At 36.0% G+C, this 24,366-nt stretch overlaps 1 protein-coding gene across 2 annotated transcripts in view; it reads left to right on the top strand.

The window, feature by feature from the left end:
• Positions 1-24,366, top strand: part of LOC150079820 (phospholipid-transporting ATPase ID-like) — a 194,797-nt gene that overhangs the window by 76,359 nt on the left and 94,072 nt on the right. For both annotated transcript variants that reach the window (XM_090383847.1, XM_090383846.1), the window contains exons 7-9: positions 9,105-9,175; positions 20,046-20,128; positions 23,886-24,133. In XM_090383847.1, coding sequence (XP_090239973.1) covers positions 9,105-9,175; positions 20,046-20,128; positions 23,886-24,133 — 402 coding nt within the window. The remainder of the gene's footprint in view (positions 1-9,104; positions 9,176-20,045; positions 20,129-23,885; positions 24,134-24,366) is intronic.

Here is a 24,366-nt window from a genome sequence, read left to right as displayed (position 1 = left end):
TTCTTGGAACTGTATACATTTTTTTTTTTTTTCTCTCATCTTCTATTATACCCTCCACCACCCTGACTGCCCAGTTTCCAGCTTTTCATCAAGAAATAACTCTTGAAAGAAAGAGCATTTTCAGAAAAATGTGCAAAAAATCTGGTAAAAAGAACTGAGTTATAATATCCATTGGTGCATATATATTACATGTAATTTGTACCCAATCTATTCTTCAGGTTTGTAGGAGGATAAATTATGGAGTTTGTACCCTTGATATTTATGGAAACAAATACATTTGGCCATGTGGTGTCTGTCAAACTCCAAACAAGCAGTTAACCTCCTGTAATTCGGGTAAATCAAAAGAAAAACAAAGAATACTATATAATCATTAGAGAATTTTTATGGGAAAGGTTATATGGTATGAAAAGCCTAGTAGTTTCCAAGATTAATTCTTGAATGCTTCCCATTTAGAATTTGCCATTGATAACATCGTCAGTTGGTCCTACTGTATAGAATTTAAAAACTGTACGAGACTACCATAGTTGCCTTTATGAAAGAAAAAACCCTTCCCTTTATCCGTGATGCTATTTGCACCTTTAAGTAAATCCCACATCAGTACGCTATGATCACTGCCAATTTAGTGGTTCTTTTATCTGCAGATTCTTAATGCATGAATAATCACTGCTGATAATCCGATCAAGAGTATTACTCCATCTGGTTGCATCTCGAGCATGCTGCTGAAAACAGCCATCCAATAAATCCACAAAAGTCTTGCTAATGTGAGAATGACCAACCCACAAGTCCCAGTCAATATCTGGAAAGTTAAAATCCCCCATTATAAGACATTCTGATTTACTGGCCCACTCTATTTCTCTGTACGGTTGTTTGTTGTTACACCATTTTGCTGTACAGTTGTTCTGTACTGTTACTTATCACAGTCATTGTGCTGCCTCAGCCAAACTTCATTGTTGGGACTTATACATTCTGGTGGCTAGCTTTCTCTGGGCATCAATTACACCCGAAGCACAGCTTTCCAGCAGGCTTTATCCCAAGCTAGACAGCATCTGGCAGTACTTAGGATGATCAGAATTTTGTGGACCTTGCACACTGCTAGTGCTGACATGTGTCCCATTTCTCTCACTGAGAACCTGTGTGCTGCAACAGTGTTGACCTACATTCCAAGCAGATAATTCTATGAAGGGCTCTCCAGTCGTGTTCTCTCAGCTTTGGAGGTTTCCCATATCATTTTGTAATGATTTCAGCACCACACTTCCATTTGCAGATCACATCACCAATCCCCAACCTAAGGATCTCCGGTGCCATTGAAATGCCTTATATAAATTGCATATGTGACACCCTATTGTCATTTTGTGCTGAAAGACTTAATTCCATCAGTCACAGCATCTTTCATTCACATTCATACTACTGTCTCCTCGAAGGCCTATGAGCATATTTATAGTTGTCTGTCTTTTTTTTTTTTTTTTTTTATGTAAACCCCAAACATGAGAGGTATTGGAACCTATAGTACTTAGTACCGTGCTTGGGTTGGAGGTTGAGAAGACGAAAGGAGATATTTGTTGACATTAGACTTGAACTTCTGTAGACTATAATTTTCAGGAAATACGTATGAAGGAAGGTTGTTCCAGAAAACAGCAGTTGAATGAATAAACGAGGAAGATGAAAAGTTGGTTCTGTGAGTTTGAAGTTGGACAGTAAATGGATGTTGGCTGGTGGCGGCATGTGTTCGGACTGTTTTGAAAGAGAGAGCAGGAATTATATAAGCCAATTCAGAAGAACAGTGCCCATGAAAGTATCTGTAGAAGAGGCATGCAGCAGAAACAGTACGTCTGTGAGACAGCGAGTGGAGAGACTGTTACAGATGAATCATTAATTAACCTAACTGCCCTCTTCTGGGGGCTTAGAGGGGAACAGGTATCCTGTGTGTTATCAGACACTCGACCTAAAACACTGATGGATCCAATATCTCTCTATTACAGAAGATTTAGGAGAGGTCCGGTTGGCCTGCCTCCCTAGAATCCACTCATGCACACCTTCTCAATGGTAAGCCCTGTTACGTCACTTAGGTGGCAATGAACGTGTAGAGTGGTTCTCTTCAAGACGCCTGGTCAGCGTGAAGAGGAAAAGACCAAACCCTCCAGCATATGACAGCACGACAAAACAAATGGCCCTCAGTCCCCAGCAGCTTTCATTCTCCCTCTTACGGCAGCGAGAAGATCAGAGTGGAAGCAGAGGGTGCTAAGAATCTCTGGCTGCCATGCACGGAAACTGAACTTGGCCTATTATAACGTAAGATCACTCATCGGTGAAGACAGGATATTAGAGCTGGAAAAGGAATTAGAAAATGTGAATTGGAATATCATCGGTTTGGCTGAAACAAGAAGAAATTAATCACTTATAAGTTTATCAAGTGGAAATCTGCTGTACACCAATGAAAACAGTGAAAGGAGTGAAGGTGGAGTTGGGTTTCTGGTATATAAAGATTTTAAAAACAACATTTTGGAATTCAAAAGTACATCACCAAGGGTGTCAAGACTAATACTCAAGATTTCTAAGAGGTACAAGCTAAAGATTATAATGATTTATGCACCAACATCAAGCCATGATGATGAAGAGGTTGAAGAAATGTACACAGAAATTGAGAGTCTTCTAGATGAGCAGAAAACCCACTACACTATTATTATGGGGGACTTCAATGCTAAGGTTGGAAAAAGGCAAAACAGTGCAGAAAGAGGAACTATAGGAAATTTTGGAATTGGTGAAACAAATAAGAGGTGAAAGACTTGTGGAATTTGCAGAATCTCAAGGACTGTCAGTAATGAACACTTTATTCAAGAAAAGGGTGAACAGAAAGTGGACATGGAAGAGTTCAAATGGATTAACAACTAATGAAATCGACTTCATCCTCACTAACAGAAGATATATTGTGAATGATGTTACTGTCCTGAATAACGTAAATGTTGAAAGTGATCACAGAATGGCAAGATGTACACTTGATATAGATGTAGGAAAGGAAAAAACTGACTCGAGTAAATAATACAAAGGAACTTAAGAACAAGTTTCAGCTTCTGCAGACTGCTCAGGACCAAGATATTGACGAGGAATATTATAACTTTCTGAAAGTGATAAAGCCCAAGAAACCTATAGGGAAAAAGAAATCCAAAGAAGAAAAAATTAGTCAAGAAACACTTTTCATGATGAACCGAAGACGACAAATGAAGAACAAGAAAAACACTGACAGGGAGAAAATTGAGTATACTGAGTTATGCAAAGCCATTAGAAAGAGACTCAGAGAGGACATAAGAAGATTTAACACAAGAAAAGTAGAACAAGCATTAAGGGAAAACAAAGGATTTAAATCAGCAGCCATGAGCAATAATATAGAAAGACAAATGATACTGAAACTGAAGAATAGCGATGGTGTACTTATAAACAGCAGAGAAGGCATAATTCAAATAGCAGAGAAGACTATTATAGAGAATTATACAAGGAGCAAGGGAATGATGCCAGCAGTGGGGAAGATGGATTGCAAAGTAGCAACACATACGACATACCCGATATTCTTCCTGATGAGGTAGAACATGCATTGAAGAATCAGAAAGCCCCGGCGGAAGATGAAGTTTCTGTAGAGTTGTTAAAATTTGGAGGAAGAGACATAACCCAAAAACTGGCAAGGCTCTTCACAAAGTGCATTAGAAAAGGTGTGACGCCTAAGCAGTGGAATAATGCAATCATAGTTTTGCTGCATAAGAAAGGAGATAAATTGGAAATTATAGACCAATTAGCTTGTTATCCCACATCTACAAGTTGTTCACAAGTATCCTTACTAACAGATTAGAAAGAATACTCGATGAGAATCAACCGAAAGAGCAAGGTGGCTTTAGGACAGGATTCTCAACTATGGATCACCTTCATGTAATATCACAGCTAATGGAGAAAGCAAATGAATATAAAACACCATTATGCCTGGCATTTGTGGATTATGAAAAGGCATTTGACTCCATACAGCATAAGGCAATGTTTGGGGCACTGGAAAGACAATACATAGATACCCCATATATTATGATTTTGAAGAAAATATATGAGAGTGCTACCTCCTTTATTAGACTAGACAAAGACAGTAGCAAATTTAAAATCGAGAAAGGAGTTCGACAAAGGGACACAATATCTCCGAAGCTGTTTACTGCCTGCCCTTGAGGAAGCTTTCAGAAGATTAGACTGGTCGCAGAAAGGAGTCAATGTGAACAGAGAGTACCTAAACCATTTACGATTTGCAGATGACATTGTGATCATAAGCCACGATCCCAAAGAATTAGAGGAAAATCTTAATCAGTTATGCAGAGTTAGTAAGGATTTTGGACTAAAGATGAATTATGGCTAAAACAAGAGTAATGATGAACAAGTATGCCACAGAAAGGGAAATAATGATTGAAGGAGCAGTAATTGAAAAGGTGGAGTCATATACTTATCTGGGACAAGTTATTAGCTGTAATAGTGATAAATGGCTGGAAGTCAAGAGAAGTATAAATTTTGATGGATAGCATTCAGGAAATATAGTCACATCCTGAAGAGCAATATCCCAGTTTGTCTGAAACGTAAAATAATGAACAAATGTATACTCCCCACCATGACTTATGGAAGTGAAACTTGGGCACTCACCAAAAGAATGGAAGAGAAGCTGAGAACTACACAGCGAAGAATAGAACGAATTATATTGGGAATCAGACTGTTAGATAAGAAGAGAAACACATGGATTAGGCAGCAAACTCAAGTAAAGGACATTCTTATCAAAACTAAAGAACTAAAATGGTCTTGGGCAGGACACATAGCTCGAAGACATGATGACAGATGGACTAAGAAAATAACAGAATGGTACCCAAAAGGAGCTAGAAGAAAACCTGGAAGACAAAGGCGAGGATGGATAGATGAAATTAATGAGTTTTTGGGTAGTAAATGGATGGCCAGGGCTCAAAACAGAAGGAACTGGAAAGTTGCTGGAGAGGCCTTCATCCTGCAGTGGATTGAAAATGGCTGATGATGATGATGAATGCCCTCTTCTGAATGGAATCAAGAAGCCTGAGAGAGGTTTTGGGGGCACCCCCCCCAGATGTGGGAACAATATTCCATTGTAGGGCAGATTTGCAATTTGTACAGAGTGAACAGCTGTTTGGAAGAAAAGTAACGCTGAGAGCGAAAGAGAAAACCAAGTTTTTTAGATGCAGAGGAAGCAATATTTCTAATGTGCTTGTGCCAAGAGAGATTAGAAGACAGGGTAATCCCCAAAAGAGATGTATCATTTTGCCTAGAAATCGGGGTGTCACCAAAGATAAGCATAGGAGCAGAAGAATCCTTTTTGCAAGATATAAGACAAGACTGAGTTTTAGAAGGATTGAAATCAACTAAGTTGTCTATGCCCCACCTGGAGATCAGCATTTAAGTAATTGGTAGCAGATTTTCGAGAAGTTGAAGCTGATTGAGCAGAACAAGGTTTCTTAAAATGTAAAGTTGAATGCAATGTGCTATCATCGGCAAAACTATGGATAAGATTTCCAGTCAATGGAAGAAGGTCATTAATATACAAGAGGAAAAGAGTGGGGGAAAGAACTGAACCTTGTGGGACACCAGCATTAGTGGGGAAGTTTGAAGACAGAGAGCCATCTACCATCACCCTCAGTGAGCGATCAGAGAGAAAACTGGATAACCAATTAATAAAAACAGTTGGCAAACCATAAGATGGAAGCTTGTTTAGAAGACCTTCATGCCAAACACGATCAAAAGCCTTTGAGATGTCAAGAGCAACTACTTGTGTTTGACCGAACTTTTCCATTGAATTAAATTCCATTTTAACATAAGCCAGAATATCACCAGTGGATCGACACTGACGGAATCCATACTGGCGATCGTTGATTAGACGGAAGGTTTCTAGGTAGTTTAAGAGTTGGCGGTTAATTGATTTCTCCATTACTTTAGAAAGAGTAGAAGTAATTGCAATGGGACGATAATTGGATGGGAGGGATTTGTCACCCTTTTTAGGAACTGGCTGGATATGAGCAAATTTCCAAGCAGAAGGAAAAACACCTTTGGAATAAGAAAGTGAAAAAAGGCGGCAAAAAAGAGGAGCACAGGTTTTGAGAACAATTGGAGAAATACCATCAGGACCTGGAGCTTTCTTGGCATCAAGGGTTGTCAAAATCCTTCTGACATCCTTTTGATGGAAGACCACAGGAGGCATTGAATCGAGCATTTTAAGAATGCTGGGAGGTGTTTTACCAAGATCATTAATACGTGCGTTAGAAGAAAAATGGGATGCTAGCAGGTCAGGTTTATCCTTGGCCAAAGTGACAACAGAACCATCTAGTTTGGACAGAGGTGGGAGCAGAGATGAGCAAAAGTTGCAGCCAATAGCTTTGGCAAGAGACCAGAATGCTCGGCTACGAAGGGCAAGAAGCAAGTTTTCTACTCTTAACCTGTTCAAACTCTAGTTTGGACTGATTAATAACTGCTTTACAATTGTTCCGAGCTTTGGTGTAGGCAGAAAATGAAACTGAAGAATTAGAAACAAGCCAATTACGGTATGGAAAGTTCTCTTGTGAACAGCCTTAGCACATTTATTGGAAAACCAAGGTTTACATGAAGGATGAGATTTTAAAGTGGAGTGTGGGATAAAGAATTCCATTTCTGTACGAATTTCACTGACACGATCTGAGCAAACGTTGACATCAGAAGTTTTGAAACGGTAATCTGACCAAGGAAAAGAAGAAAATAAATCTTGCAAGTTATCCCATTTTGCATTCTTGTAATGCCAAACAATAAGAGGTTGGGAATAGCCGTGAGATGAAGGCTCCATTGGAGAAGAGGCAATCACCAAGTTGTGATCTGAGGTGCCTAAAGGACCTCTCACTTCGACCGTGTACTTAGAACGGTTGTTTGTGAGAAAAAGATCAAGCGTATTGGCTGTATGGTTAGGATTGTCCGGTATTCTTATAGGTAAATGAACAATCTGCAAGGTCATTAGTAATTGCAAAAGCCTCAACATCTCGACCAGCTGGGTCAGTTTGACTAGAAAATGGAAGCCAGCTGGAGTTGTGAACATTAAAATCACCAAGGAAAATTACCTAACTGTTAGGAAAGTTGGACTGGAGAAAGTCAAGTTGCAAAGAGAGGAAGTCAAAGAGCTCCAAGTGATTAGTGGAATTGGGAGAATGGTAGAGACAACAGATGAATTTGACACAATGAGGTAGAGAGATTTTAAGCCAGAGAAGATTGAAAAGAGGAGATTCCAAATTACCAAGTCTCTGACAGGGAATATCGGAACGGATATATGCACCTTTGAGGCAAAAGGAATCATAGAGCGAATAATTTGGGAAACTGAAATGAGCAGTAGTTGAATCAACTGATAACTGAGATTCTGTCAGAAAAGGTACATGGGGTTTGGCAGACTGCAAGTGGAAATGGACATCGTTGAGATTAGATTGGGACCACGTATATTTGTGAAATGAATTGGGAAGTGTTTGGGAGGTTTAGATCTTTTCGCAGATAAGCTTACTCTATTAGTTTGATGATTCATGGTGTATTCAATGGTAAGAAAAAGTAAGTGGGACATTTTGCTGTATGAAGTAATGAAATTTTTGGAAATGGCATACACATTGTAAGAATATACCTAGATCCTTTTCATAACGTGGCCTCGACAAGGCCCCCCCCCCCGCATACACACTACTCGGACTCCCTCCAGTCACTATCTGGCAGAGTAGAGGTAGCAAGATTATATGCTAGCTGATCCGGAAACCTCCTAGAGAGTTACCAATAGGTTTGGTTTTGTGTACTAACTAGTGGCCGGCCTGCGAACACCGTTTTAGAGCTGTACTCTCGAAATGTAAGGAAGATTGGATCTTACCACGATGTTCATCATAACCTAAAAAGTCATCAATCATACTGCATGATGGAAGAGATTTGGAAGGGTTGACTGGAACTTAGCTCTGGAGACTAAACATGGGTTCCACCACTTCAAGCCTCCAATAAGTAAAGTGGTGACATTGCACCATTTGATGAGAGTCATCTACCACCTAGTACTGCCTGGTAACAGAGAGGGGCGGCATTCCCCCATGTGGTGGGAGAATGTCGACCCCTGCTTACGTTTTTTCACACCTGGGTGGTCACCCACCATGTGTTTGTGCATGGAAGTTATACCCAGGATTACTAACAGTCCCATCATCGTGAAGGTGCAAACAGAGGATTTGGCTGCCACAGACCATCTGGACTTCGCCGAAATTGGGTCCACTTGACTTGAGTGTCACCCGAATATCAGTTCCATCAGCGTTTTAGACTCCCAGGTAACAAGTACAGCTTGTCTGGCATATCTGAGAGAATGTCTGTGACATCCTCAAGGACCAAATGTCTGTCTGTCATATGATGCTTGGGTAGGATATTTCTTGTCTAAATGCCAATAAATGTCTTTCCATTACCCATGCATAAGTAAACTCCTTCATACAAGACTTTGTTTTTATTTTAGATATATTGAGGATATTTTATTTTTAAATTACTAATTTGCAGTGCTCATGAAACATCAGCATTCTGCAGAACATTGGTTTAAAAAACTGAACTGTTGTATTCATACATCAATAAATGAACATTAGAATTTTGCATCTTATTTTCCAGACACATGCAATCACAAATATTACACTTGATCAGCAGGTAAAGTGAAAACAAACAGTTATTGTATATAGTAATTTGCACTGTTACTTTTCAATTAGTAGTGCATTTACTGTTTGAAAAATTTTTCATCGTAAGTTAACTCACTAAAAGATGAAGCTAGCTTTTGAGTGAGAGAACTAAGTTCATGCTAAAGTGGCTCATTCTTTAAGCTAGGATAGAAATGTAGGGACAGATTACTTCTATATATTTTTATGATAATACTTTATATTATAGCATTTGAATAAAACTAAGGTACAATTTCCAATGAATTGACAAATATTAAATTATGAAATGTAAAATACCTTAAGCACATTTGTACTCCTGAGTATCCTTATGAATTTAATAATCTGTTGTTTCTGCACTACTTTATATGCATGAGCTAAATTTATACTGCTTCTGTTGATTTTCTATAGGCTGATCTTCTTCTGTTATCAACAAGTGAGCCTAATGGCTTATGCTACATTGAAACAGCAGAGCTAGATGGGTAAGTAAATATATACTTTGTCTTTAAATATGCCAGAAATTTTCTTAGAAACTAGTAGTATGGTTCAAACTTGATCTGGTTATCATATGATGTAGCTTACTTGTAAATGTGAAGCACATTTAAGATTTGAATGCGCATCTTAAGCCCTATTTATATTCATATAAAATGTGTACAAAAGTATAACACACACACACACGCGCGCGTGAATGTGTATAGTAAAGTTAAGCATTTTAGTAGTGCCAAATAATGCAAGAAGTAAGCTTATACAGCATTAGCCAAAAAAAAAAAAAAAAATTCCATTTTACCTATCCATCTCCTCCAACAGTTTGTGTAGTTTTTTTCTTGAATTTATTCAAACTGTTCCACAATGGATGGAGGCTTGTTCCAGCAATTAATCACTTATTAGCTGAAATCAAACTTGCACATATCTGCACTGCAGCCATCCTTCTCCAATTTGAATTTGTCCCCCTTGTGTGTTGCATACTCAGAGCAAGAGAATCCTATCAACATTGTTTGCTCAAGCCATTCAGACCGCCCCGAAAACACCTCAATCAGATCACCTCACAGGTGCCTAGTCTCCAGACTGCAATTTACAGAACCGAAGCCTTTCTTGGAAAGAGCATCCCTTTACTCCCTTCACCAATCTCGTTGCCTTTCTCTGCACTCCTTCCAGCAGCTCTACATGCTTCCTAAAATGAGGCTTCCAGACCCATATGCAGTACTTAAGATGTGGCCTGACCATTTCCTTATATAATGGGATAATCATCTTATACCTGCTAGAAAAATGCTGTATATCATAAACAAAACCCCATGAGCTGTTGTGACAGCCCATCTGCACTGCTCAGAGAACTTCATCTGACTGCACAATTATCCCCAAGTTTTCATTTTCCACTATATAGTATATAGAACCATATATAGTACCACACAGTTGGTACATTACTTTGGGATTATTGCTGCTCATATGCAATACCTTGCATTTGTCAATGTTGAACTTCAATTGCCATTTCTCAGCCCATCTGCCTAACATTTTTAGATCTTGTTGCAGTAGTATACCTTTGTTACTATCATTAACTGCCATGCCAACCTTTGTATTATCTGCAAACTTAGACATTAAGCCTGATATACTTTCAGCAATATCATTCATAAATACAGAAAACAATCATGGTCCCAGCAATGTGAACCCTGTGGGACTTCACTAATAACATTACTCTACTAAGAGAGGTGTCCATTGATAACCACTCTTTCTTCTCCTGCTCAACCATCTCTTTATCCATAGCAGTGACTTTCCCTTAATACCACACTGCTCCAATTTGTAGCAGTCCTTTATATGCAACAGTACTAAACGGTTTTTCTGAAATCTAAGTATATGATAACAGAATTATTTTTTGCATCCAGTTCCTTTGTTCCCTGCATCATAGTATCCAGTCAAATTGGTCAAACAAGATCTCCCCATAAGAAATCATGCTGTAACTGAAGTATAACTGCACTTCTGTCAAGATGGTCCTGCATCACTTCTTTAACCGCAACTTCATTATTTTCCCTGGAGCAGAAGTTAAGCTAACAGGCCTGTAATTACTCATGTTACCCTTTGATCCTCTTTGTGAATTGGAAATGTTTGCACATCTCCAGTCCACAGGGGCCTCTCCTGAATCCAAAGATGCTCTCATAATTATGGCTAAGAGTTTGCTTTACCTCCTTTTCTGCCTTTCTTAATATAATTGGATAGATCCCATCCATCCCAATTTGTAAGTATAGGAATGGAAAATCAAGATAGGCATAACTGCATAAATTTCACATGGGAAAAAAAAATGGGTTTGGATCCTGCCTTGGGCTTGGATCAAAGTACTGCAAAAACCTTGGGAGGTGCATTATGGCCACAGAAGCCAATGCGCCAATAACTACCAAATAAAAAAAAAAAAAAAAAACATGGGAAAAATAATCACGCACAGAGATAGAAGTGATAAATAGCCAGAAACCACATATATATATATATATATATATATATATATATATATATATATATATATATATATATATATATATAAAATATTGTAGGTAGAATGCGTGAAGGAGATTTATATATGTAGAATAAAACTAATGAATATACAGTATACACTGGGAGCGATATATGTTATGAAAAAAAGGAGGGGGAGGATGAACCGGAAATTAGAATAACGATAAGAATTGCAAAATTGAAAAAACGACCAAGGTGAAATAACATTGCGGTGTCTTTCACAATTTCAGTGTCATCATCAGAGGTCATCCACCGAAATTACGAAAAAGACAGCAATGCTCTTACTTCTGTTTCCGACATGCTCTGTATGCAAAGGTGCTAATAAAGGTTATGATATGTGGTGCATACAGATCATGGATGACCTTACAGAAGTAAGTGAAAAGAATTGAAAAAATGAAAAAACTGCATAGACTAAAGTAAGGGAAATCGGTATAGACAGGAAGAAAGGGACTTACCGTTACTTGTAAAACTGACCAAAAGACTATGGTGGTGGGTTGCCAGTATATTTATGTGTGGGTATGCTAGCGGCTCCTAGCATTAGGTTAAAAAAAAAAAAATTGTCTGTATAGATTGAAATGGGTGGTGATGATGTGCTAGGTTAAATGCATGATGTCCAAACTGCCCAGGATAGTTAAGAAATATAATAGCGGTAAAAGGCAGCTAAACTTTGTTAAGACGAAAAATAGATTGGGTACAGTAAGAAAATAGTGTCTCGCTATTGCGTTCGGTAGACTAATGGCTCACAGGACATAGGGGGTAATGGCTAGTAAAGTAGAAAGATAAATGTAGTAGAGATAAGTAGTTGGGCTCGGGTAGTTCTGGGTTACAAACCCGTTCCTATAGTTAGGACCCTGAACAAAGGTCTGGGAGTGAGTGCATCATGTATTTAAGGTCAGTTGTGTACAAAAGATGGTAGGGATATAACGAAATAATGAAATAAAGTTAAGATTAAATATAATTACAAGATTAATACACTGTGATAGGCCAATTGGTGGGCACAAGTTTTCTAGACTGTAAGACACCACAGAGATCTAGTGTATTGTATTTACACTATTTACATACTTGATGTGTATGGGATTAATTAATTAAAGATAATGCTATTTATTTTAATATCCTTTAGTTTTTTGTGCCTTAAGGTGTTAAGGGCTTTACAGATGTGGTGGCGAAGATATGCTTTAGGAAAACGTTGTTTATTAGTTTTTTGTATAATATCCTAATGTTATTGATAGTTTCCTTATTTCTGCAAATAGTTGCTATTCTGAAAACTAAAGGATATTAAAAGAAATAGCATTATCTTTAATTAATTAATCCCATACACATCAAGTATGTAAATACAATACGCTAGACCTCTGTGGTGTCTTACAGTCTAGAAAACTTGTACCCACCAATTGGCCTATCACAGTGTATTAATCTTGTAATTATATTTAATCTTAACTTTATTTCGTTATATCCCTACCATCTTTTTTACACAACTGACCTTAAATACATGATGCACTCACTCCCAGACCTTTGTTCAGGGTCCTAACTATAGGAACGGGTTTGCAACCCTGAACTACCCGAGCCCAACTACTTATCTCTACTACATTTATCTTTCTACTTTACTAGCCATTACCTCCTATGTCCGGTGAGCCATTAGTCTACTGAACGCAATAGCGGGACACTATTTTCTTACTGTACCCAATCTATTTTTCGCCTTAACAAAGTTTAGCTGCCTTTTACCGCTATTATATTTCTTAACTATCCTGGGCAGTTTGGACATCATGCGTTTAACCTAGCACATCATCACCACCCATTTCATTTCAATCTATACAGACACTTTTTTTTTTTTTTAACACCTAATGCTAGGAGCCACTAGCATACCCACACATAAATATACTGGCAACCCGGCACCATAGTCTTTTGGTCAGTTCTACAAGTAACGGTAAGTCCCTTTCTTCCTGTCTATACCAATTTCCTTTACTTTAGTCTATACAGTTTTTTTTCATTTTTTCAATTCTTTTCACTTCTGTAAAGTCATCCATGATCTGTATGCACCACATATCATAACCTTTATTAGCACTTTACCTTAAAAAGCTTACTCATAATCTAAATTTGTATTCATACCACGTGGCTATTATACACGTGCACCTTTGCATACAGAGCATGTCGGAAACAGGAGTAAGAGCATTGCTGTCTTTTTCATAATTTCGGTGGATGACCTCTGATGATGACACAAATTGTGAAAGCCACCGCAATGTTATTTCACCTCGGTCATTTTTTCATTTTTGCAATTCTTATTGTTATTCTAATTTCCGGTGCATTCCCCCCCCCCTTTTTTTTCATAACATATATCGCTCCCAGTGTATGCTGTATATTCATTACTTTTATTCTACATATATACATCTCCTTCACGTGTTCTACCTACAATATATATATATATACATACACATTATGGCTGTAGGGTACGTTTTGCTATCACAGTGTCCCTCATCCATAAGATATGTTATTTTAATTCAGACATATGTTCCCCCCATATTAAAAGCTTCTCTATACCATTATTCTTGATTTTATATATATATATATAAAGGCCTCGTAGTCGAGTTGTCAGGAGCTGGAATTCAATAGCACATGCTCTTTGAGCAGCCCAGGTTTTAAGCCCATGACTGCTAAATATGATCAATCTGTCAATCTGCAGTGGACTAGCATGACAGATTATGGTCCATTTCCTTCAACATGACTTGTTTAGGAGGCCTCCATCCTGCAGCAGATTGACAATGGCTGCAAATGTATTTTTTTCTTTATTTATTATAAAACATCGGCGTACACCATAGTGAACTCATAATGAAAAACTACATAAGTAGTGTAAAGGCATCGATTTAATTGCATCTCGAATAAGTAATGCTTCACTAATAGAGAAGACTATTGTTACTTATTCTCAGTGGGCACTACCATTCATTCAAGGCTTATTGGCCCATCCTCGGTGGGTGGGCAGGTACCCCAGTTGTGAAGTTATTTCCACAATATGAGAGATGCCAAAAGTGTGCAAGATAATACCTAAATAAAATAAATGCTTGATCAAGGCATAATACTCATAACATTATGCCTTGAGCATTTATATTTTATTTACTTTATCTCTCTCTCTCAAACACACACACACACACACACACACACACACACACACACACACACACACACACACACACACACACACACACATCATTATTTAATCAATAGATATAGCATAAAATGGTACCTATCATGACAGTAATTTTGTCTGTTTTAAATTAATATATATATAACCATACAAATAAATTAGAATGAGAGTTAAAAATAAAATAATGCCAGCAGTTTTTTTTATTTTTACCTCTCATTCTAATTTATTTGTATGGTTATATTTCAAGCATCATGTAGAGGAATATGCTTTTTTTCTGCCTCTGATGTTTGCTGTACCTTTTTTATTTTATTATTTTTATCATGAAAGATTCAGTTTCCAACTATTTTAAACGTTATTAAAATATATATAAAATTTTATGTATAAAATATTGTAAGTAGAACGTGAGAAGGAGATTTTATTGAATTAAATCTAATGAATGTACAGTATACACTGGGAGCGATATATAGTATGAAAAAGAGGATGAAATGGACCGAAATTAAAATAAAGATAAAAAGTGACCAAGATGAAAAAACTTTGCGGTGTCCTTCACAATTTCAGTGTCATCATCAGAGGTCATCCACTGAAATTATGAAAAAGACAGCAACGTTCTTGCTTCTGTTTCTGACATGCTCTGTATGCTATAGTGCACGTGTGTGGTTGCCACGTGTTGCGAAGGCAAATTTAGATTTTGAATTTTGCGGTAAGATTATGATGGAATGTGCCAATAAAAGTGGTTATGATACGTGGTGCATACAGATCATGGATGACCTTACGGTGGATGACCTCTGATGATGACACTGAAATTGTGAAGGACACCACAATGTTTTTTCATCTTGGTCACTTTTTCACTTATCTTTTATTTTAATTTCCGGTCCATTTCTTCCTTTTTTTCATATTATATATTGCTCCCAGTGTATACCGTACATTCATTAGATTTAATTCAATAAAATCTCCTTCTTGCAAGTAAGTAAAATCTACTTACAATATTTTATACATAAAATATATATATATACATATTATGGCTGTAGGGTACGTTTTGCTAATGCAGTGTCCCTGATCCATAAGCTATATTATCTTCTTTTTAGTACTGGCACATTTTCCCCCTATATTAATTAGCCTCTTTATACCATTATTCTTTATTATAATTATATATATAAATATATATTTATTTATTTATTTATTTATATCAGTAATAAGGAAAGGAAGTTAATAATTATAACGTGTGTGTATGTGTCTGTTAAGGTTATTTCATCATTTCGAATATGTTGATATACGAATAGTGCTAATCTTTCATTTCGTGCTGCCATCCTTTATCTGTGTTTCCAACTAATATCATATATGGTTTATAATAGATAGCAGCACAGAAATAGTTTTGAAAATTGGATGAGGAGAAGGTAATTCTTGTTAGCCTCAGTTGTTTGATTTGGGTTATTCAAGCCTGACACTGAAGAAATTCTTGGGAACTTCAGATATAGAAGTTGATGAAATTGAATCATACGTTGCATAAATAATGTTAGATGATATTATTATATAAAAAAAAATCAGTTTTCATTTTGAAATTTTTTTTTTTAAAGATTTTTATTTGATTTTTGAATATAATTTCACTCTGACATTGGTCAAACAGGTGAAAATAAGAAAAAATTAATGTTCAAAAGCATTACTGTATACGTTTTTTTTTTTTTTTTTTTTTTTTTCATTTTTACAAAATATCAAAATTCCATTAACAAATGCACTCCACAGAAGAGCTGACTCCCAATGGAAAACTAGCCCCTTTCCTCCAGTGCTCACTCCTTAAGTTAATAGCATTGATATGCCTACATGTGCATAAAAGTAAAATATACAAAAACTAAATTAATTTTTTTTAAATGATAAAAATTAAATAAATATTGAATTCTTTTCTACAATTTTGTCAAAGAGCTAGTACACAGACTCATCAGTGAATGGCTCATACATACACTATCTCTGTCTATAAAGGAATTTTGAAAGCTTTCTGTAATAATTATCTGAAAGTATACTTATTTATAATTGAATTTAGAAAGGTATTGGCATTTCAGATGTATATTAATTAGTATATGGAAACTAACCTAATAGCAAATTGGTAACTAGAATTATATACAGTCGATTCCGGTTATTTGGGACACATCGGGACTAGTGCATTTTGGCCTGATTAAACAGCTGCCCCAATTATCCGAAGTTTCACGTAAATAGTTTACAATTGGTTCACTGTACAATCAAATCACATTACGACGGAGTACCGTTCACTATATGACGTGTAATAAGCGCCGGTCATTGTGATCACGTTCGTGAATTGAATTTTAATTCTATTAAACAGCGATTCTAATTAGCGAAAATAGGAGGAATATTATCCACAGGCTATAAAAGTAAAGATATATTAAGCACAAATTTACCCTTTATTACCTTACCAATTAAAAAATTAAATGATACGTGATAATCGGAATAATTAATACGTACTGTAATATGTACATACTAACTAAACTAGTTGACATTTCTGTTCACTGACATTTGTGGGTGGGAGTTAAAATTTAAAACAGTAAAAAGATAAGCAATCAATAACAAAGAACACAGCACTCATAAATTGCAAGTAACACAATACGTGCAAAGTGAGAACGGAGTAGCAAGTTACAAAGCTTTAAAAAGGAATGAAGAGAAGATCTGAAAATTAATTTTTTTGCATGATTGAAGATTCCACGGAAGTGTAAACATATTTCACTATAATAACCCACAGAATTCCAGCTGTCGGTATTATTGCAAATTCAATAAGATCTCGTTTACTATCCGTTTATGATAGATTCCATTAACAGAAAAGCCCAATAAACAGGTGACTGCTAATTGTTTTTATTGTTTTATGTTGTGACCTCCAGAAATCCGACCGAACTACGTAATTCGGTCGGAGACAATCGTAGGGTAATCTTCAGTGCTGCATTCTCCTGCCCCGATTAAACAGCATTTTGTTCCAATTAAGCGAAGTAAACCCTGGCTATTTTCTCGATTGGGTTCTGTTTTTTAAGATTTGCCCCAAATAAACGGCTGCCCTGATTAACCGGAATCCACGGCGTAATAGCCATATAGTGCAAGGAAGCCACAGGCTTTTGCTGCCTCACTATCCACCTTAAAAATTATCATAGTAGCCTCCCCGAAGCTGTGGTCTTCATAATTTTTATTATTAAATTTTTCTTCAAGACAGAAGATTTTCTTAACTGTGAAAAGAAGCATTCAATCTGTTTTTCATATACTGCGGCAGCATCAATTTTGATTACAACCCTCTGATTTCCTTTTGTGGTAGAAATTAACATTTTTCCTCTATATATGGATAACATGCATTCCCCAGATCCCATTAACCCAGATCTAAACCTTGGCATGGTTTGGAGGGTATTCACATTTCCTTAATCATGATCCTTGTTTGTGGAGAGGATTTTAATGAATTTGCTTGCTAATAGCCTCAATTACTTCTGGAATTCTGGCTATCTGTGGATGACCAGGTCTAGATCAGCCATCTGTTCTGTGGATATATTTTTTAATGGCATGGTAGGTGAACTGTTTTTGCCTACCATGCTTTTGCTAATTTCTAATGGCTTGAGCAATTTTAAAATATTGGATAGAGACGACTCTACTTTATGCACTTTCTCTGTAAGACCCACTTCATTTCTTTGCCATCCAGTTCCATTTCTGTGTTAAACTGCACAAAGAAAACAACATAATTACTACTAATGCTTCTGATATACATCACACAGACTATATTGAATACTGTAATTAGAGATTTAATTATATGTAGGTATTTAATCATTCAAACTTCTGTTTATATTTCGGAATGACCACATGATGAGAGGAGTTAGAGAAAAAGAGAAATTTTCTGTTTATACTCCAGAACAACCACATAAGGTCAGAGGAGTTCCCAAGATAGAATACAAGAATATTATAGTGTATTTAGTAGTCATGCAGGCTTGAACCATGGTAACTCAAAGTGCGTGCACTTTTGACCTCTTGTCTTGACTACTGAGCTTTGGAGGTCTCTAATGCTAGAGAAGTTTACAGTTAATCATTAACCTGTATTTAGCAGCCATGTGGACTTGAACTGTGATTCGCTCAAAAGCTTAAGCATATGATTCTGAATATGGTAGGCCCTATGTAACTAAGGTTTACACTATGTAACACTTGTTGTCACATGACATCTTCACTGATCACCTATTTCATCATATTGAATAACTGATGCCTTCATAATGTGATGGTTTTACATATCCAAATTATGGATATGTAAAATTATGGATATGGATATTCCTATTTCATGCTGAACCAGGATGTCAGAAGTGATTCTGACCATCTTCTACATTATTAATTTTTGAACACACAAGGTTAGTGCTATGTAAGGCTATTTTGTGATTAGATATGTAGTCATCCAGCCTCTATTTCATTTCTCCATAAGGCCTTAGAAGACTTTCTCACATTGGTAATAATAGACCATAGCTTCTTAACAGGCACTGGAAACACTACATCTGATTCGTGCATGTAATCTTGGCAATTCTTTCCATTGTGCCAAAATAGCAAGGCAAGAAACAGTGAAGAGACAGTTATTAGTTTCAGGGAGGTAAAGGGCACACTGCAGATAATTGCACTTGCAAGGCCTTCCCTAACTCTTCATTTCAGTCTTTCTGAAACTGGAACTACTACAGTGAAACTATTACCATCTGCATCAAGGTCTGACGCTTATTATTTTCTCTCAGTCACAAGTGGATCCATAATTGGTGGAAGTTGTGTTATTTTTAACTCAACAGTGCCAGGCACAAATCATCAAACATTGCAAGTAAATGCAAAGATGGGATGGCCATCCTTCATAATCTCATATATAGCTCAGGCCTTGCTGTGTTTGTTTTGACTTATTTGTTTTATGATGACTTAATTGTTTTGACCTCTCAGTTTGAATGTGATGATGATTTGATGATAATTCATTGCTGGCTGTGTGAATGAGATGCAACTTAGCACATAGATTTTTTGCTGTGTTGTGATGGTATTGTTTTCACATTACCTCAGATATGTGGTGTGCAGGAGGCTGTGTGGAGAAATAAGCGTTCATAATTCAACACACATTTTAACTTATTATTACTGTGTTTGTTGTTTTCAGTTGCAAAAAGTATTTCTCAGAAAAATATTGGAATCTTTGGAAACTGTTGAAATGACTCTCGTGGGTTTGATTTTAATTAGCACACCAATGGACATGCTTTGTTGAAAGTTGAGCCTTAGCACGATTGGCAGCTATTTTTTTTGTACAGTAATTGTTTTTAATTCAGTAGTTTAGGCTGCTGTTGCCACATGTCATGCCACTAAAGTTAATTTTCTTCAACATTCAGTATTCTATAATTTGAAACAAATCATCCCCCCCCACACTTTTAGCTATAAGTGTATGAGATATGACTGATATGAGATGTCCCTTATGCTGTAAGAATGTGAGATATGAAAATGTGCAGTAAAAAAATGAAAGTGAACTAACAGTTTTAATTAGCTTGCTTTCTTGCATCATATGCCTCTACTAATGCATAATGCTAATTATTATGGCACTTCTGTTTTTATTTCTGAAACTTTATTATGCTCTAAAAGTGTGATATACATATTGTTTGTTTGATTATTTAAATTCTGATTTGTTCTTTAAGTATATGATGTTGCATTTTCTTTAAGTTTCAGTGTTAGTTATCAGAATTTATTTATTAAAGGGAAACTAATCTGAAATGCAAGCAAGCATTACCTGAAAGTGCAGAACTTGGAGATGACAATTTCAGTTTAGGTTCATTTAATGGTAAGGCAATACTGTAGTGTTTTTTTTTTTTTTTTTTTTTTTAATGACCTCATTCACAATTAAGTATACCTTTTTGCTTATAATATTTTCTTTAACACGTGCTTAAAACTGTAAGTTATGTGATTTTTGCCTGAAAGTATATTTCAGATTCTTGTAAGCAGCTTATGCATAACATTTAATTTTTGAAAGTTAATTATGCATGGGTTGTGGGATAGGAATAATGATGCAAAGCTTAAATATTCATCTGGTGCAGCTGTTACTCTTCTACTGGCTCAGGTTGTAAATCACAGAAGACATTACATCAGGCAGTTCCTTCCTTCCTTAACCTTAATACACCTGCCTATATCTATAATTAACCGAACCCCAGAATATAGAAACTGGAAATTCGAGTTATAGTGATTGCAGTTCTGAAAATGTGTCAAATTAATATATAAATGTGTTACCGCTGTATGTTTGTCACACTGCTACAAATTATGAAGTTAAGTGCGTTTGAGTTTAATTTTATTGACTGTTCCCATTTTTTAAGAAGCTATCTAACCTTCAAAAACTTCTGAATGTGTCACATTGGCTTGGAAATGAAGCTGACCTTGATAACCTATTTTAATATCTAAAGTGTATCGATCTCTCTCTGACCTTATCTAACCATATTTTGGACTAATAGCATTAAACAAATCATGAGCAGGCACAATTGGTTCTAAGAGGCTCTTGTGCCATTAAACCACCAGCAACAGCTGTCATAATCTCAAAATTTTATTACCTGCATGTGCCATTAGCAGTGACTGTAGGTTTTTTTTGTTTATGACATTCACAATGAAATATACCTTGTGATAATGTGATCCTGCAAGGAATATTATGGATTTATTCAGTGTTTATGGGCAAAGCATGTTCCATTGGCAGAAATTTGTCACCATATTGTTGAGGTTTATGGTAAAAATCAATGTCACTCCAGTATGTGAATAAATGGTGTAGATAGTACAGTGCAGGACACCAACAAATCATGGATGCTGAACAAACATAGTAGCAGACCAAGCACATCAACAATTAAGATGAATACATTATGAATTGATGAAGTTGCACAGAGCAGAAGGAGAGTGACGCTGTATGAAAGACTATGAACTGGACATATTGATTTATTGAAATGCCAAGAATCATCTCATATTTTTAGCTACTATAAGTTGTGCATCCAGTAGGCTCCTAGAACATCATTCAAAAACCAGAATGCATGTCTTGCCTTACACCTTAGTGATATTCAAAAGGATAAAATGATTTTCTGCATAACATCATTACTGGTGACAAAACATGGGTGCACCACTTAAATGAAAAGGGCCTCAATGCAGAAGAAGCACACTAACTTTCCCTCTCAAAAATGCTCAAAGGTACAATCTTCAGCTTGAAAAATTATGATGGTTAGTTGGGGGACATTCATGATTATAGTACTTATGAAGTTCGTGGAACAGCAATCAATACCAATGCATATTGTGTGACATTACAAAGCTTAAGGAAAGCAGACAGAATAAACCTTGATTGCTTTACTCAAGGAGTTCATCTTTTTGATAATAACAAATGGTAGTTGTTAGAATATTTTGTGAAATATCATGAAATAACAATCATATCACTGACCTTTTGTCTGTGTGATTTTTACCCTTCTCCACAATAGAGAAATAACATGATGTAGCAGCAATTCAAAATAGATTTTGTAGTTTGGTAACCAGTTGCTTCCTTATATACACAACCTGGATTTCTCTAATGTTGGCATAATGTAACAATTTGATTACTGAAAAGATTTCCAGCACATTACATAATTACACGAATATCGTCAGTATTATTCTCACCACCAGCATTATCCTCCTATAACAAATCTTCAGATCCTGCCTTTCTAAGGTACTTGGTAATTGTATTTGAATTGATGGGTACCCACAGGGCATGAAGGAAATGTATGGCATCTAACGTGTGTGTGTGTGCATGTGCACGTCAATGTTTGAAATGCCAAACTGTTACACTACACACTCTGAGAACATTAAAATAAATAAATTTTCTGTTTACTCTGGAATAGCCACATGGAATCAGAAGTTTATAAGGTAAATAGAATTCCATATTTAGCAGTACAGTTGTGGCTAGAGCCACAGCCAACTCAAATGCATTACTGTTGCACCTGGCATTTGACCACTTGGCTATGGTGACAGTTTACTTTCAGATTGATCATATCCTGGTCCACTAGTTGCAAGAGTGATATAGCATTTACAGAAAGAAATTCAGCTCAAACATCATTCAAGTTAATATTGCTTTTAGGGAAAGTTGCAAACTGGTTTCATATCCATGACCCAGACACATCTTAAAATGGTACAGTTTATTCATGGCAGTGAAATTGGACTACACCATAAATCAAATCAACTTTGGAAGTGCACAAGTTTTCTGTACTTGCATGATTGGGCTTAGATATTTATGGAGTGCGTGCCATAATTTCAACAGTTTTCCAGTACTAAGAGAAGAAAATTTTTCAGCCTCATATACATATATTGTCTCATATATACCTCTCCAACTGGATTCACTCTTAAAAACAAACTTTTTGTAGAGAGTATATTGTATAAAATCTTGCATTATCGGCATTAAAGATGTCTTGGTTCTTATCCTGTAACTATGTTCAGAAAAATGATAGTCTTCATTAATTTCTGTTTGTTAATTTCTATTTATTTCTATTTATTTGTTGATGCTACTTGATTCCTCGTTTGATTCTGGAACTAATGCATTGAATTCTGTTATCCGTTCCCCCCCCCCATCTTTATCAGCATTAAAGAGTTCCAAGTCCATTCAGTAGAAACAGTTTGTAAAACATTCCAGTTCATTCAATAGAATGTTTTACAAACTGTTCCTTGAACCATACAAGCAAAAGCACTTTCAGTTTTCTCATACTTTCTAGCTTTTGCTTTCTTGTTGTTTAATGAAATGTTTACAGCTTCAGGGTAGAATGTCTGTTTGATCAAAAAAAGAAGAGAGGTGAAACTGTAAAGCACTCAGAACCTACATTATTATTATTTTTATTTCCAAATTGGAAATATGTACATAATGGAGTCAAACATTTCAAGTGGTATTTTCTTACCACTTCAGTGAAAGCTGTCTTTGCATTATCACCATATTGCAAAGACAGCTGTCACTGAAGTGGTAAGAAAATACCACTTTAAATGTTTGACTCCATTATGTACATATTTCCAATTCAGAAATAAATATAATACCAATGTGGGTTTTTGAGTGCTTGATTATCTTCAAGCAAATGTAGTTTACCTATGCATTAGGCTGCTTAAGGAATACCTTAGATCATCCTATGGAAATAGGCTCATCCAACCTCTTAATAGGCATGAAAAAATCGTCAGAAAACTAGTCAAGGCTTTGGAAAAGTTAAGAGGTGGTGAAACATTTTACACAGGGAAACTTCTTAGGCAGGAACATCTTAAGTAGTTTTACTGTTTTAATAATATGCACATTTTTTTTATTTTTTTTTTATTTTGTGGCCCATGGAATAATTCATAACATTATCCAATTATGCCATTCACTAGTTTTGACATATTTAAAGAATTTTTTTGCCTTGCATGATTAAATGTGGTAATACTGTATTAGCATTAGTCAAATGAATTTTCTTTTATACACAAAAAATCTAATTGTTATATGATTAACAAAAAAACTCATTTTCAACTTAAATCTACAGTTTTCTGAATTTCCTTGTTTGTAATTCCATTTAACACTGACTTCTTCAATTTTCTAGGAGAAATAATTTGTGAACCACCTAACAACAACCTTAGCAGATATGAAGGCACGTTACACTGGCATGACAAAACATATTCATTGGATAATGACAAGATGCTGTTAAGAGGTTGTATTTTACGCAACACACGCTGGTGCTATGGAGTTGTCGTTTTTGCAGGAAGGGATACCAAGCTGATGATGAATAGTGGCAAAACAATATTTAAACGCACAAGCCTAGACAGACTTCTTAATTTTTTAATCATTGGGGTACGTTTCAATGTTAATTATATTCATTTAAGTTTTTTTTTTTAAATTAAAATATTTCTGTGTAGTAATGGTTGCTTGTTTGAGGAGATTATTCTCATCACAAAAGTTTGACTTAAGGTGTATAACAGTAACTGAGTTAATTAACATTAGCTAAACAAGTTTTTAGCACCTCCTTTGACTTAGTTTTATTTTTATTTTTTGAAAATCTCTTGAAGATGTCTCAAATTTTAGAT

The sequence above is a fragment of the Mastigoproctus giganteus genome, chromosome 10 (assembly GCF_048544385.1).
Source record: "Mastigoproctus giganteus isolate SK-2022 chromosome 10, ASM4854438v1, whole genome shotgun sequence".
In the NCBI taxonomy this organism is placed as follows: domain Eukaryota; kingdom Metazoa; phylum Arthropoda; class Arachnida; order Uropygi; family Thelyphonidae; genus Mastigoproctus; species Mastigoproctus giganteus.
The sequence above is the reverse complement of the archived record's forward strand: the minus strand, read 5'-3'. Positions and strand labels throughout refer to the sequence as shown.